This window comes from Daphnia magna, linkage group LG6 (assembly GCF_020631705.1).
Source record: "Daphnia magna isolate NIES linkage group LG6, ASM2063170v1.1, whole genome shotgun sequence".
Lineage (NCBI taxonomy): Eukaryota > Metazoa > Arthropoda > Branchiopoda > Diplostraca > Daphniidae > Daphnia > Daphnia magna.
In genome coordinates, this window is record NC_059187.1 from 1016259 (window position 1) to 1029478 (window position 13220).

The 13220-nt window shown below is 38.7% G+C and overlaps 3 protein-coding genes and 1 long non-coding RNA gene across 10 annotated transcripts; 2 read left to right on the forward strand and 2 right to left on the reverse strand.

Annotated features, from left to right (window-relative positions):
* The first annotated feature begins 18 nt into the window (after nt 1-18).
* Nucleotides 19-849, forward strand: LOC116924865. Its single transcript, XR_004395214.2, has 3 exons — nt 19-225; nt 484-589; nt 654-849. It is a non-coding gene; the product is annotated as an uncharacterized LOC116924865 (long non-coding RNA).
* Nucleotides 844-5523, reverse strand: LOC116924864 (nuclear RNA export factor 1). The gene is made up of 14 exons (XM_032931446.2): nt 5363-5523; nt 5170-5299; nt 4884-5058; nt 4720-4810; nt 4571-4654; nt 4410-4514; nt 4212-4353; nt 3845-4148; nt 2184-2220; nt 1879-2126; nt 1627-1795; nt 1364-1547; nt 1122-1281; nt 844-1037 (listed from the first exon to the last, which is right to left on the reverse strand). Exons 2-14 carry the CDS (start codon nt 5261-5263, stop codon nt 938-940), a joined length of 1893 nt encoding a protein of 630 aa, XP_032787337.2. The 5' UTR covers nt 5264-5299; nt 5363-5523; the 3' UTR covers nt 844-937.
* Nucleotides 5524-5955: 432 nt separating this feature from the next.
* Nucleotides 5956-11454, forward strand: LOC116924866 (mutS protein homolog 5). 7 transcript variants are annotated; one of them, XM_045175412.1, is made up of 20 exons: nt 6518-6655; nt 6725-6838; nt 6989-7149; nt 7212-7280; nt 7377-7517; nt 7574-7739; nt 7852-7967; nt 8021-8252; nt 8513-8573; nt 8647-8785; nt 8848-8922; nt 8989-9181; nt 9246-9445; nt 9539-9584; nt 9676-9814; nt 9879-10107; nt 10187-10339; nt 10409-10771; nt 10829-11010; nt 11078-11454. In XM_045175412.1, exons 3-20 carry the CDS (start codon nt 7000-7002, stop codon nt 11115-11117), a joined length of 2694 nt encoding a protein of 897 aa, XP_045031347.1. In that variant the 5' UTR covers nt 6518-6655; nt 6725-6838; nt 6989-6999; the 3' UTR covers nt 11118-11454. The 7 variants fall into 7 exon arrangements, with proteins under 7 accessions (XP_045031349.1, XP_045031348.1, XP_045031344.1 ...); XM_045175414.1 differs by lacking the exons at nt 6518-6655; nt 6725-6838 and adding an exon at nt 5956-6085; XM_045175413.1 differs by lacking the exons at nt 6518-6655; nt 6725-6838 and adding an exon at nt 6092-6241.
* On the reverse strand, nt 11165-13086 carry LOC116924867 (GTPase HRas). The gene is made up of 8 exons (XM_032931449.1): nt 12715-13086; nt 12598-12646; nt 12507-12535; nt 12346-12430; nt 12134-12276; nt 11912-12072; nt 11719-11807; nt 11165-11653 (listed from the first exon to the last, which is right to left on the reverse strand). Exons 1-7 carry the CDS (start codon nt 12743-12745, stop codon nt 11733-11735), a joined length of 573 nt encoding a protein of 190 aa, XP_032787340.1. The 5' UTR covers nt 12746-13086; the 3' UTR covers nt 11165-11653; nt 11719-11732.
* Nucleotides 13087-13220: the final 134 nt, after the last annotated feature.

Sequence of the window (13220 nt, forward strand, 5' to 3'; positions counted from 1 at the left end):
TATGATACATCAATGCGCAGCAGTGGTTATATAGCACACTGCACCCCCGGACGTGGTTGAAGCCAAACTCGCCATCCCAGATGGGAGGGAAAAAAAGGGGAGACAACTTGGGAATGGCTGTTTAGAACTCGGTTAACAAGAGGAACTCCTCATCAGCTTAGCTCCTCCCAGTCACCAGAGCTGCGATCTGCTAGATTTTGATACATAGTCCCACGAAATTAAATTGTAAGTGGCTTCGCGTAATTTCAGTATTGAAATCAGAAGATATTTTTACGTTGCATTTCTTTATTTCGGATTGATTTCTGATGCTGGTTTTTTTTTAATGTAATAATATAATAATACACAATAATATTTGCCGCTGGCGTTAATATTTTGTTCAACTGGGCAACCCAGAAAAATGGGTTTACCAAAAATGACAACATTCCCACTCAGGCTAAGTTCTAGAATTAAAAATAAATAATATTAACATGGTTTTTTGCTTAGTGGCTTTGACGTGCCAACGCAGTTGAGAATTTCGTTCCCACGGTGCGTGCCCCCTCCCCCCTACCTGTGCCAGCGGCCATCTGGAGTTCCGGTAGCAACCTTTCCGGTATACCGTATACTTGTGGCTAATAAAATAGAATGGAATTGAGAGCTGAATTTACCTTTTGTAGTGTTTGCTAGTACAGTACATCTATGCAGCCCACAGCACCATAAAACTACGTCAACACTGAACAAAATCGGACATAACATGACGCTAATCGTGAAAAAACTGACACCTTAAAGAGTGGTCTTTGTTTTTGCATATCCTTAAACACACTCGACCTTGTCCTAGCGAGAATAGTAAAGATTTAAAAATATCACTTTATTTGTCAACATCTTTATTCAATGCCAACATTTCATAAGAAACATAATGACAACATTTCTCCGTCTGAATTATTATTCAACAATCAAGGCGCTATTTGATGAACGCTTCAGGTGGGATCTGATTGGCAGCTTTCAGCTCAGTGAAAACAAAGGCAGCCCGATCGAAAACCCATCCATTTTCCTCCAAACACCTTTGAATCAATTACATGCACGTGTTATTCCCTTGCCTCAAATATATCAATCAATCAAATGTTTCATTGTAAACTGGTACTTACTTTAACGACCATGCCGTATTCATCCCAGATTGCTCGGAGAACGATGCCACCATTTGCTGCTGAAGGACTGGATCTATTACGCTAGCACTCGTTTGTGGTTCAGGAACCGGCAAAGCAGAAGCTAAAGATGGAGCCGGAATTGCCGCAGGAACATTAGGTTCTATTGGGGTAGAAAAAACGTTATAGTAGGGACTGTAATAAAAGCGTGCCGCAAAGCAGCGTGCCATGAGACGAAAACCAACCTTTGAAAGAAGCTTTCATTTGTTCAGGAGTTGCGCACGTAATATGAATTTGCTCATTAACGATGCAAAAACCCCCACCAGAACTTGGAATGATGACGAATATCCGTTGGAACCAACGTATATGAGAATGCCTCTCAACTCGCTCACGGAAAATACCCGTCACGGACATTACAATAAGGTGGCTCTAATTTAACACAAAAATACACAGCCGTTTCACTCTCACTGTCAGTTAAGAGGTACACAAAATATTTTAGATTTCATACCGATGAGACAGGTACATCCACTACTAGGCTGCTAGGATCATGCAAAGTCTTGGGTAATTTTGATAAAAAAGAAACTATATCGACTTTGCCTTGTTGAAGCAACCGGTATCGGCGATTGACATCATCGACTCGTTTCAGGTTGCGACTGTCTTTCATGTAAGCGTCCAACCTTTTTCAAGATTAATTAGATCATAAAGGTACAAAATACAACTTGAAGTGTCCTTATTTTATCTGGAGCGTATTAAAAAATACCTGGAGGATGCACTGGCTGTCTGTCCCGGTGGATAAGAACATGTCAGTGACATAGTAGCAGAATCATAGTATGCATTTAAAAGGGGTTGACGGTCATCCGAGTCGTACACGGTGAGATATTGTTCCAAGAACACGAGAACTATCTGGCGTGCCTCGTCTGAAACGAACCAGCTACCATTAGATGGTGGCAATGAAACGTCCTCTGTCCCAATATCAAAGGATATCACTGGAGGCAGGTCAACGCCATCCTAGGGAAAAACGCAATATTAGTGAATTCAACCAGCTATTAATTTATGACAACTTGCCAATTTCATCAACTTTGGGAAGCGTTTCCTTACGGCGCTGAAATCCAAGCCACGATTCCGTTACGAAGGTTGAATGTGGTCCCAAAAATAAACAAAAACACAGATCAGCAAGCATGTTCAAAAAGTTGAAAGATTTCCACGCGCTGGTCTGAAACAATTTCAAGTCCCTCTTCCCTTCTCAAAGGAAGTGCCCGATGACCGATGGCGTGCAAGACCAAAATAGAATACCAAAGTGTAGCGGCGTGACGAAAAGAAGAGTTCGATTGAAAAATTAACTTGGCTAACCGCAAACAAGCTTATCGATTGCATTGAGCTCGACCGTAACGTCAAAAAATTTTTTAATGAAATGGAAAAGCCAATTGAATATTGGACTAGATTTACAATTTCAATGCGATCAAGAAGAGGGGGGGGGGTTATGAAACCTGGTTGACTTGTGATAAGGAGAAAGTGCTTATTACTACGACGTAAAAAAAATACAAATAAACAACTGACGGACATTGGATGAATGAAAAGAGAAGATGGCGGAGGGGAGTGTTGGACTTGTGCACAGTCGAGAAATACCGTGAAAGTTTCTTGGAATACATCATTCAGCAGTCTTCTGATTTTTTTTTTTTTTTTTTCAACGAGTTTTAACTCGAACAGAAATAGTAGAGCCCGTTGATGAGATGTTGTTTTCGGTTGCTGGTAATTGATCCATTAATTTCCAAGATTCTTCGGCACACCATCCATTTTTCGGTATCTCAACGTGTATCTTCGTGTGCATCGGAAAAAAAAATAAACCCCAAATTTTCGGGACGATTTGGTGTGACTCAGCACACACGAAGGGTGTGATAGTAGTATTTTTTCATTTGATGTCCAAATTCGCTCTGATGCGGCATCAGCCGAACAGACAAAAGATGATTCACAACTTTGATTTCGTTAGTCGTTTTCATGTGTTGACGGGCTCCACAGGTGTGCGCTTGTAGAATGGTGATTGATGTACTCGTTGTCGAATCTGGTTGAGTAGACAAGCGAACGGTAGCACGCCTAATTCACTATTGGTATCCTCATCCATGCGATGTAGAAATGATGCTTCATTTCTCGTTCTTATCCTTCTGAGTTTTGTCCACAAATGTAAGAGAAGACTGCTGCACGTAGTGGGGGATTGGGAGGATTTGCTTTTTAGGAGAGTAACAACGTAAGAACTTTTAAGAGAGAGAGAAAAAAAAGGAAAATTACTAGAACTTTCTCAACTATTACAGTTTGGACCAAAATCAGGAGAACTTACGTGGAAGAGAAACCATTGTTACAGACTCTATACATTAGATGAGAGTGAAAAAAAAATAGTCGAGCGCAAAGCAATCGGTGTTAAATTCGATAAATTTTGAATCAGAGATGCCAATCGGTCTCCATCTGATTTAGAAGAACTAAAAAAAGTAAAGTTTCCTTTCAACGCTGCTGCACTTTCACAATGTGTTGTCTTTTACAAATAAGCACAGCTTCGCATCGTTCATCGGAACTTCTGTTACATTCTCCATTCGTGACAACAGAATGCAGTCACGGCCGAAAGTTTCTGAGCGTCCAAACCTCCGAATGGGTTTCACGGAGGGTCATGGTTTGATTTCACCGTCGTCACTTCATAAAACAATTAAAACTGCGTATACTAATGTGGATAGCATTACCTTATATAACTGCTTTGGTCAGTGAAACGATCGCAAAGAGGGTTTTGATTAAGAATCAATTCTTCTAATTTCAATCCCTGTAAACGATCAAGCGAAGTAATTTGGCCAAGCTTGTTGTTGCCCAAATTCAAAGATTTCAAGAAAGTCGCTTTTGTCAGTAACGGTCTCATTTGATCCACACTGTAGATTTTGTTATTGGACAAATCTATAGCTTGGACATCTGGTATATGCTCCCCAATAATTTGCATTACTGATTGCATGACATTCTCTCGACTAAGGGGTGTATAATAATCTGTGCATAGTTCTGTAAGATAAGAGAAAAAGAATGTTACCAAATAACCTAAAATTTCAACAGATCTAAAACTACCTTCATCCAAGTGAAACTGAGAGAGGTTTAACGTTTTTGTAAGGGGATCATAACGACGGCTCATAACTTGTTTAATTTTTCCCTTTAACTCTTCATTTATTGGTAGGTTTGGTGCTGGGCTCCACTTTACTAGAATGATTAACTGAAAGGATTCTGAATGGTTAGTATCGTTAAAATATGCCTATATGGGACTATCACCTTGAAACCATCATGTAACGTAATTTGCTTGTTTAACGTGGATAATGCCTCAGCTGCAGATGAGTCTTCAATGAAGAATACAGCATTGTTCCCTTCAATGTGATACTAATAATAAAAACTATATAAGAACTTTACTTTTAGAAATTTTTTTGTCATATTACATAAATTGGAATGAATGATACTTTTGAAGCATTAAGCAAAGTTTTCAGAATGAAATCTTTCTCAAATTTCTTTCCATAGGGTATCTATTAATCAGTAGGTTAGAATTAATAATGGTTGTTTTCAAACAAGTAGGATAAATGTTGTAGACCGTGACTTTACTCCAAGAAGAGCCCCCTCTGGAACTTTGTTGTGGTCTTGTATGGTTACTTTTTCTGCCTCCAGGTCTAGAATAAGGGGCACTGTAAAAGAGTAAAAGATACATATATGACACTCATTTGTAAATGAGTCTGGAATTAGAAATTATTTTGTTACTGTCTAGAATGAGAATCTCCATGTGATGAACTTCCCGCCATATCAATATCTTGCTGTTCAATAATTCTTTGTAATCTAGTGTTTTCCACAGGTCTGGAACGATTTCGATCAATTCTACCACTCTTGAAACTCGAGCGAAACTTCTGTTTTTCTGAAGTTTCACGGTTATCATGATCTGCAACAAAACACAGACTGTTAAATCACTAAATTTGAACATAATAAGTGATGATTTTTTAGTTTGGGAAACAAAACCATAACTCATGAAAAATCTTCAGATTTAACCTACTGTAGTAAACTTTTTCATTTTGGACCATACTGTCTTCGATGAACCTATCGGTTCTCCTATTGCTGGGTTTTCCACGATGAAATCCTTTAGGCATTCTTAGAGTTGGGAAGTTCAGCTAACTACAGCCAAACTGTAAAACAAAGCAATTATCTCACTATAAATTATAAAATCAATTGCTGCATTGGATTCTTACTAGAATGTTTAGTAAATAGCTGAGGCCAAGAAATCTAACTGGATAGTTAGTAAATGAGCTTTAACGAAGAATAGAACAAAAACGTGCACCAACTGCGTAGCGTAACAAACCAAAATGCAGTCAGGGTATGCCCTGCAGCAGCAACTTTCTTTACCAATACAACTTCGTCTGCAGCAGTATTGCCAATTTTAAAACTGCGGATCAACACGGCTAGTCGGCTACTAGCGCTCGGCCTCGCGCCAATCGGGGAACTTTTTAGTCGATTGGGTGCGGGGATGATCTTTATCGGTGCGGTGATTTCGGTGCTCGGTGTGGTGATATCGGTGATCAGTGCCTTCCCCGATTATCAATGAATAGTGATCTAAATTGGCAGTTGCCATGCGGCCAACAAGAACAAAATGTGACCAAAGTCACGTTATTCTCGTTGGCCTATCAGAACGCAAAGTCACTCACTGGTAAGACTAACCCCCTATGGCTGAAGCTCCATCTATCGGTGCAGCACCGATTATAGCACCGTTCCGCACCGAAAAAAGAAATCCCCGCACCGAACTTCCCCGATTCATTTTTATCGGGGAAGCTTAGCGGTGTCCCCGATTAGAATGTGATCCGGGCCGTGCCCTATCGGCTACAGCCTACAGACGCGACCACACGAGAGTGACGAGACACAGTCAGACAAAGACAGCCAGATCTAGACACTGCCAAAATACTATTTGTACTATTGAGGTCAGAGGTGTCATCAATTTCTGTTAACTGATTAGCTAGTGAGATACATGAATGACTAGGCACTAGGCAGATAATCGATGACTCCGATCAATCCCGTAATTCAAGCCGCACATACCGAGGATTTAACTGTGTAGAACAAACAGCTTTGGCTTTTGGGTAAGAGGAACTCTGAAGTCTGAACCTGTACACCAAATGGCACTTTTTAAGAAAAGACCCACTTCATTTACAATGTTTCCATGTTTTTTTGTTGTTTTTGTTTTGTTTTGTTTTGTTTGTTTTTTTTTGCTTAAAACTGCCACCTGGTGCTTGACTTTGGATTATCCCTTCGGTTTCCTCTTAACAAACAGCAAGGCGAGCAAGCGTTGTTCAACTTGTTCTTGTTCTTCGTTGTTAAACTTCTTCCCGCTTCTCCGTATGTGCTCCTTTAGTCGTACTTCATGGTTTTACATTGCGACCTGACCAATTCGTTATCCCTAGTGGCGAACTCCCGGTGACACAGCAATTTGTAGGGTCAATTGTGTTCTGGCATACTTTGACCGCTAATAGCTTTCGTTAACTACTTTTCTGGCAGTGATAACTCATAATCACACCAAATCTGTTTACTTCATTTTATTTCTAACCCGGCTTTCTTTTTTTTAGAGCCTAGTCGATCTTCTGTTTAAAAAATCCAATTTTAGTTTCAAATTGCCTCTGGAATGTGCGATTAAATTATTAGTTCAAGTGGTGGTTCACACGTGGGGACGACGAATTGAGGTTCAAATAATATTCAGATTCTTATTAAATGAACCTTATTTATGTAGACTACTTGAAATCATAGTTCTCAATTGGCTCTAAAAATAATTTGTAGCAAACTGATGTTATAAAAACCATTACATTTAACATTAATATTATGAAACAAAACAGGAAATTTCAAAATGAACACTGGAGACACACCAATTTTTCATGACAGACATAAAAGGGATCAAGAAGATTTATCTTCTGATCCCCCATCATCTTTTCTTTCGGATATCCTTTATACTACTAATGTTTGTGATGTTGATGACACAGCTGCTGACAAAAAGAAGGTTTGGTTATTATGTTATTCCATAGTTATTTCTTTTTACTGCATTTGGAATGGTCAATCTAGCTGATTCTTTCCATTGCCTGGTGGTGTGGAAAACTGGGAGCTGCCTATTATGACATTGAGTCCCATGAGGGAAGTTTCTTTATGCACTATATTAGAAACATAAATCAACAAAATTTCATCCAAACATATGATCCAATTTTATGTAATATATGTATGGTTATACAGCTCCATGTGATTCCAGATGTGGTGGAAAGTTCTTCTGATGCATCTGTATTGCAGGGATTATTTTTCCAGTTGCAACCACACACTCTCATTGTCAAACATAATTTGGAAGAAAAGCAAATGGCTAAGATTTTCCAGTTATTGGTATTGATCTTCCAGTGAAAGCTTTTTAATAATCTAATGTACTAATATTGCAACAGGAAGGTGAATCTCAAGAACTTATGAAGAGTAGTCCAGCCAAACAAGTGCAAAAGAGTTATCCATTTTCAGGGGCCAAAACTGCTGCATCCATACAATTCAAGAAAAATGAAAAAGATTCATGTCATCTCTATGCTGTTCCTAGTTCTTTCTACAACGCCGAAGCTGGTACATTGGATGATCACGAAATTTGAATTTGTTTGCTTTCATTTTCGTTAGACAACCCTTGTAGCAGCCAGTTTCATAGAACTGATATTGGTTTAACTTGCATTCTGCGCAGCTACTCGTAGATTGCGGGCATTACGGTTAGGAATTACGCCAGATGACATGACCGAAATGGAGCGCTGGATACATCTGAAAAGCTTGTTTCCCTTTGACAATACAGCTTTGTTACAAGTAAGCAGAGAAAACTTCTCATAACAGAGTGGTACTACATGTGAACAAAATAGGCCACTGGTGCGTTACTGAAAGTACTGGAACAATGGCAGAGAGGTCAAGATGTTGATCGTCTGAACGAAGCAAGTATGGACAACATGAGCTTGAAGATTCTTTCTATTCGAACATGCCGTGTTGATGATTTGTTATGGATGGACCAGTCAACATTTCTTAGTTTAAAAATCTTCTCGCAAGAATCACATCCGTCGGCATTCAAGAAAGGACATTCACAGAGCGCAAAAGAGGGTCTGAAAGTTTTATTTATGCATTTACACTGAATACGTTTTTTTTTTTTTTGTCGTGTGACGTATACATGTACTTTCCACTTGGACGCCATGTCCAATCGATCACCTTCCCAATTATAGGTTGAGATACTTTCCTTACGATTCCACATTAAGGAAACTTTTTCTAGTTTTCCGTGGCAATCATGTTAATGATATAGCAATTTTTTTGTTCATTCAATTTTTAATTACCTACCTGATAAATAACTCGGTTTTTAAATGAAGGGCTTAGTCTTTTTGGAATTGCTTCGAAATGTTATTCCACGCCCGGATCTATGTGCCTTAAGTAAAGTTTTAGACAAATCATAACTCCTAACCTCTCACTTAATTTTTCCTTTCGTACATTTCTTTTCTATTAGGGAACTGTTCAAGCGACCCACGCGCAATATTGAAACGCTTAGGGAGCGTTACAGTGTAATACGATTTTGTGTGGAAGCGTCTAATATAGAAGTAGTCCACAGTTTTGTTGGCATCTTGAAAAACGTCACCGATATCAAGGTTTGCAGTTCACGCATTTCCTGTTACCGTTGTAGCATAACCCTTTTTTATATTTTTTTTAGGTCCCCCTTTCAAACATCTCAACAATGCGAGGAACTTCTAATGATTGGAAAAAGCTACAAATAACTGCTAAAAATGTACTTTATTATAGAAGGCTCTTTATTTTTTGCTCATTTAAAAATGATTTTACTCCAAATTTGTAGTTGATAGCCTTGGCCGATCAATGCAAGGTTCTTCCACAACAAATTCGTCTTTTTCGCAATTTAGCAGAGAGTGAACGATCAAGTAAATGGTATCATGTCGTTAACGTCATTCATCGACTAATTAATTTTCAAGAATCGAGACGTGCGGGACGGTGTGTTGTCAACTCAGGGGTTGATGAGGATCTTGATAAACGTAATTTAGAATATGATTGGTTATATTTTCTATTGTTTAACAATACGTTCTTTTCCCTCTACAGTGAAACGAGACCATGGCAACATGCAACAAATTTACACAGAAACCGTTAATCTTGAAATGGAAAATTTACCTTTATTTGTCGAACAGGGCGTAATTGAATTTTTACCTCATGTTGGCCACTGTTTGTGCCTTCGTTCGTGGCTGCCAGAAGGTAAGCCTATGACGGCTGATGCCGTTAGTATACCAGGACTGGAGCTAAAAGTAAGTTTTTTTTTTTTTCTTTTTAAGGGGAGGGGGGGAGGTGGGGATCATTTCCGACTCTCATATATAACTCATACTGAACGTTTATTCTAGTTTTTTACAAAGGAAAACGTTTACTTCAAAAGCCAACGTTGTAATGGTAAGGGCACACAGACAGAAAACAGGTTGTTTTCTGTATTAAATTTTTTGTATTGCTTTCTTGTTATGAAACTGAACAACTGATGCAATAGAACTGGACGACATGTTCGGAGATTTTGCGGCAGCAATCGTAGCACATGAAATGTCGGTTATATTTTCGGCCTCTAAAGTTGTCCTCAAATATTACGACGCATTGACTGAAGGAATCGAATTGGCTGCATATCTAGACGCGTATTTTGATGTTCAGAAATTCGTTAAAAGCTGATTTTTCAAAATGTTTTGGTTGGATTTTTAGGCTTCTTAGCTTATCAGTGTTAAGCTCAGAATTTGAAATGGTAGAGCCAGAGCTTGTTGAAAGTAGAAATTCATGTGTCCATTTTGAAAACGGGAGACATATTTTGCTGCAGCTTGTGGCGGATCGGTTCAATCCCAATTCGACATACCTCGGTGGAGAGGGGGGAGATGCTAAACGCATAAATATTATTTCTGGCCCTAACTCTAGCGGCAAATCAGTTTTTTTGAAGGTAATCAAAACCTAGTTAAACTTCAGCTTTTCCGATTCTTTTTTATTAATTTGATCAATATCAAACCTTTTTCTCTTAGCAAACTGCATTAATTGTTTATTTGGCTCAAATTGGATGCTTTGTACCAGCTCAACGTGCATTGTTAACACCCATGAAACATATCTTCGTTGTCTGTCATGCTCCAGAAACAATTGCCACATCGCTCTCACACTTCGGTGTTGAGCTCTCTATGGTACATACCAACGATGTAAATTGCTTTGGTGGTAAATGGTTCACAATATTTCTTTTTTATTTGCTACAGATGTCCATGGCCTGCAGGACCGCGACTAATCATTCTTTGGTAATTTTGGATGAATTCGGAATAGGATCGTCTCACGTGGATGGTTCCGCGTTATTCATTTCCTGCATGGAGTATTGGATGAAACAAGAAGAACAGAGTCCTCTTCTACTTGTTGCAACACACTTGCATAGTGCTGTCCAACACTTGTTTCGACATACAAATGCCTTACGCAAAACTCGTTTCATGTCCATGGGGTACTTCCTGGATGAGGAACAACTTGTTTTCCTGTATCAGCTTACTGAAGATTTGTGCACAAATAGTTTCCCTTTGAGTGTGGCATACGCTTCCGGATTACCTGATTTCGTCATTAAAAGGGCTCAAGAAGTATTAGCATTCGATACATTTCCTGAATTCATTCTATTAAACTAGAAATCTTTTTAGATACTAAAAGACGTTGACAATGTTGGCAGTTTGTCACCTAACCGCGTAATTTGGAACGAAGTGAAATGCACGAGTTTACGCAAGAGCGCCGAGTCTTTCTTCATGACCGACCCTTGGAATATTGAGGCATTAAAACAATTTACAAGACGAAGCATTCTTGGTCGCTGGTGTTCTCATTCGCAGTAATTATTATTTTGAAGCGCCTCTTTTGAATAAAAAAATTAACAAAAATCTGTACCTAATCTACAGGGAGGCCCCTGTAGAAAAAACTTATTTAGCTAACAAATAGTTTCTTACTTAGGTAGAATGCCAATCAGTTCTTACATGGATTCCAAATAGACGATCATGAATGTGTATTCGCTATTACATATCTATCGCAAGACCATTAAAAATAATGTTCGAAAATGAAGTTTTCTGAAAACGTCCAAATTCAAGTCCGTGATATGCTTTCAGTTGCAGTCCACGGCAAAGGGGCAGTAAGAATTGCTACATCATTAAGAAACCGTGATTGATAAAACTTGTGAACGTACCAAAATATTACAAACATGTAAAACGACACAAGCCACACTTACGCATATACTACGCATGGAGAGAAAGAAAAAAAGATGAAGGAAAAGAAAACAAAACACACGTTATATTCGCATTCTAATTACCAATACCCTTGTGAAAAGAAAATATATCCCCCCTCCCCACCAAGCCATTCGATGAAAGGCTTGACCGCCTGTTTAGTACCATCTGCTTAGCTACAAGCAGGACAACTTCTATGGCAGAATACGCTCCAGCATAAATCCAACTGCATTCTGCCATATACTATGGCGTTAATAGCTTGACAATAAGAAAACACACCCAGAAGTCGTGTGTGTACAATTTTTTAACATTGGTACCTCTACCTTCCTAGTCACCGTTACAGAATATGACATTTCAGAGGACGGAGTTTACCACCAGGCTTTTTCTGCTTGTCCCGTCCTCGACGTTCCTTCTAGAAAATTGAAGGAGCTTAATTAATTTCATACAAATAAATTGTCTCTCCGTCTTCTAGCAGAACCAAATTAAAATTTATAATAAACAAAACCCATATCTTACATCTTTCCGGATTTCCCTTACGAGAGTGTAGAAGGCATCATCGACGCCCATGCGGGTCTTCGCCGAGGTTTCTACGAAAGGTATTCCGTAATTTTTTGCTGCTTCCCTCGCTAGGGCCATGTCAACAGCGCGGGTGGGTAAGTCACACTTATTGCCTACCACTATAAAGACAAATTTTAGAACATGACAGAGTACTAATAAGGAATTCTTTTAGCTACTTACAAACCATAGGGACTTCTTCTGCATCTTTGACTCTTTTGATTTGCTCCCTGTATGCACTGATGTCTTCAAAGGACTTGGCATTATTGACAGCAAATACAAGCAAAAACCCTTCTCCTGTCCTCATGTACTGATCCCTCATGGCACTGGATAAAAAATGTTATCAGACAAATTAACATGGGAATCTAATTTTGTTTTAAGGTATGATAAAATACCTATATTCTTCTTGGCCAGCTGTATCAAGGATATCCAATAAGCATGTTTCTCCATCAATTACAACTTGCTTCCTATATGAATCTTCTGCAATTACAAACCACCAAAATATAGTTTATCCATTGGTGTTTCGTTATCAGCAGCATGTCATAAAACTACTTACCTATTGTAGGGTCATACTCATCAACAAAGCTATTATCCAAAAGAAAATTTGTCAGTCTATATTGGCATCAGACTTTAAGTATAACACTTACTGATTCTGTATAAGCTGAATTGTCAATGCACTTTTCCCTACACCTCCAGCTATATATCAAATTTCAAATGAAGTCAGATTGTGTACATATATATTTTATAAATGAAGGAAACATTACCACCAACGACGACAAGTTTGTACTCGGTCATACTTGCTACACAAGAGTTCTGATAAGCAAGAGAAGTCAAAATAAACACAGTAGGCAATTGAGGTTGAAGGGAGTTGCCTAGAAGCACAGAAATGTCTTGACTTTTCCGACTGGTGATCACCGTTGATCATCCACATGGGTAGGCACGATAAATCAGGGTTTACCCACTATGCTTGTTTCACAAAACGTGACAACATACGAACAATTGGAAAAACAAAAACTAGCTAGACAGAAGTCAGCGTCGTTAAGAAACAAAACTTGGTACCAAAAAATGGTTTTTCTTTTTCTTTGGGAGGGGGTGCAACTGCAAGCTAAGCAATGGTCTGCTTCATCTAGAAGGACGGGTCTCTTCAGCCAATCAGGCGTCAGCCATGAAAGATTTTTAAAGTGGTGAAATAACAATTAATGAAAACATTACAAGGGAAATTATTAATTTTTTTCTTTTGATAATATCAAAATTTTTAATAAGTATATGC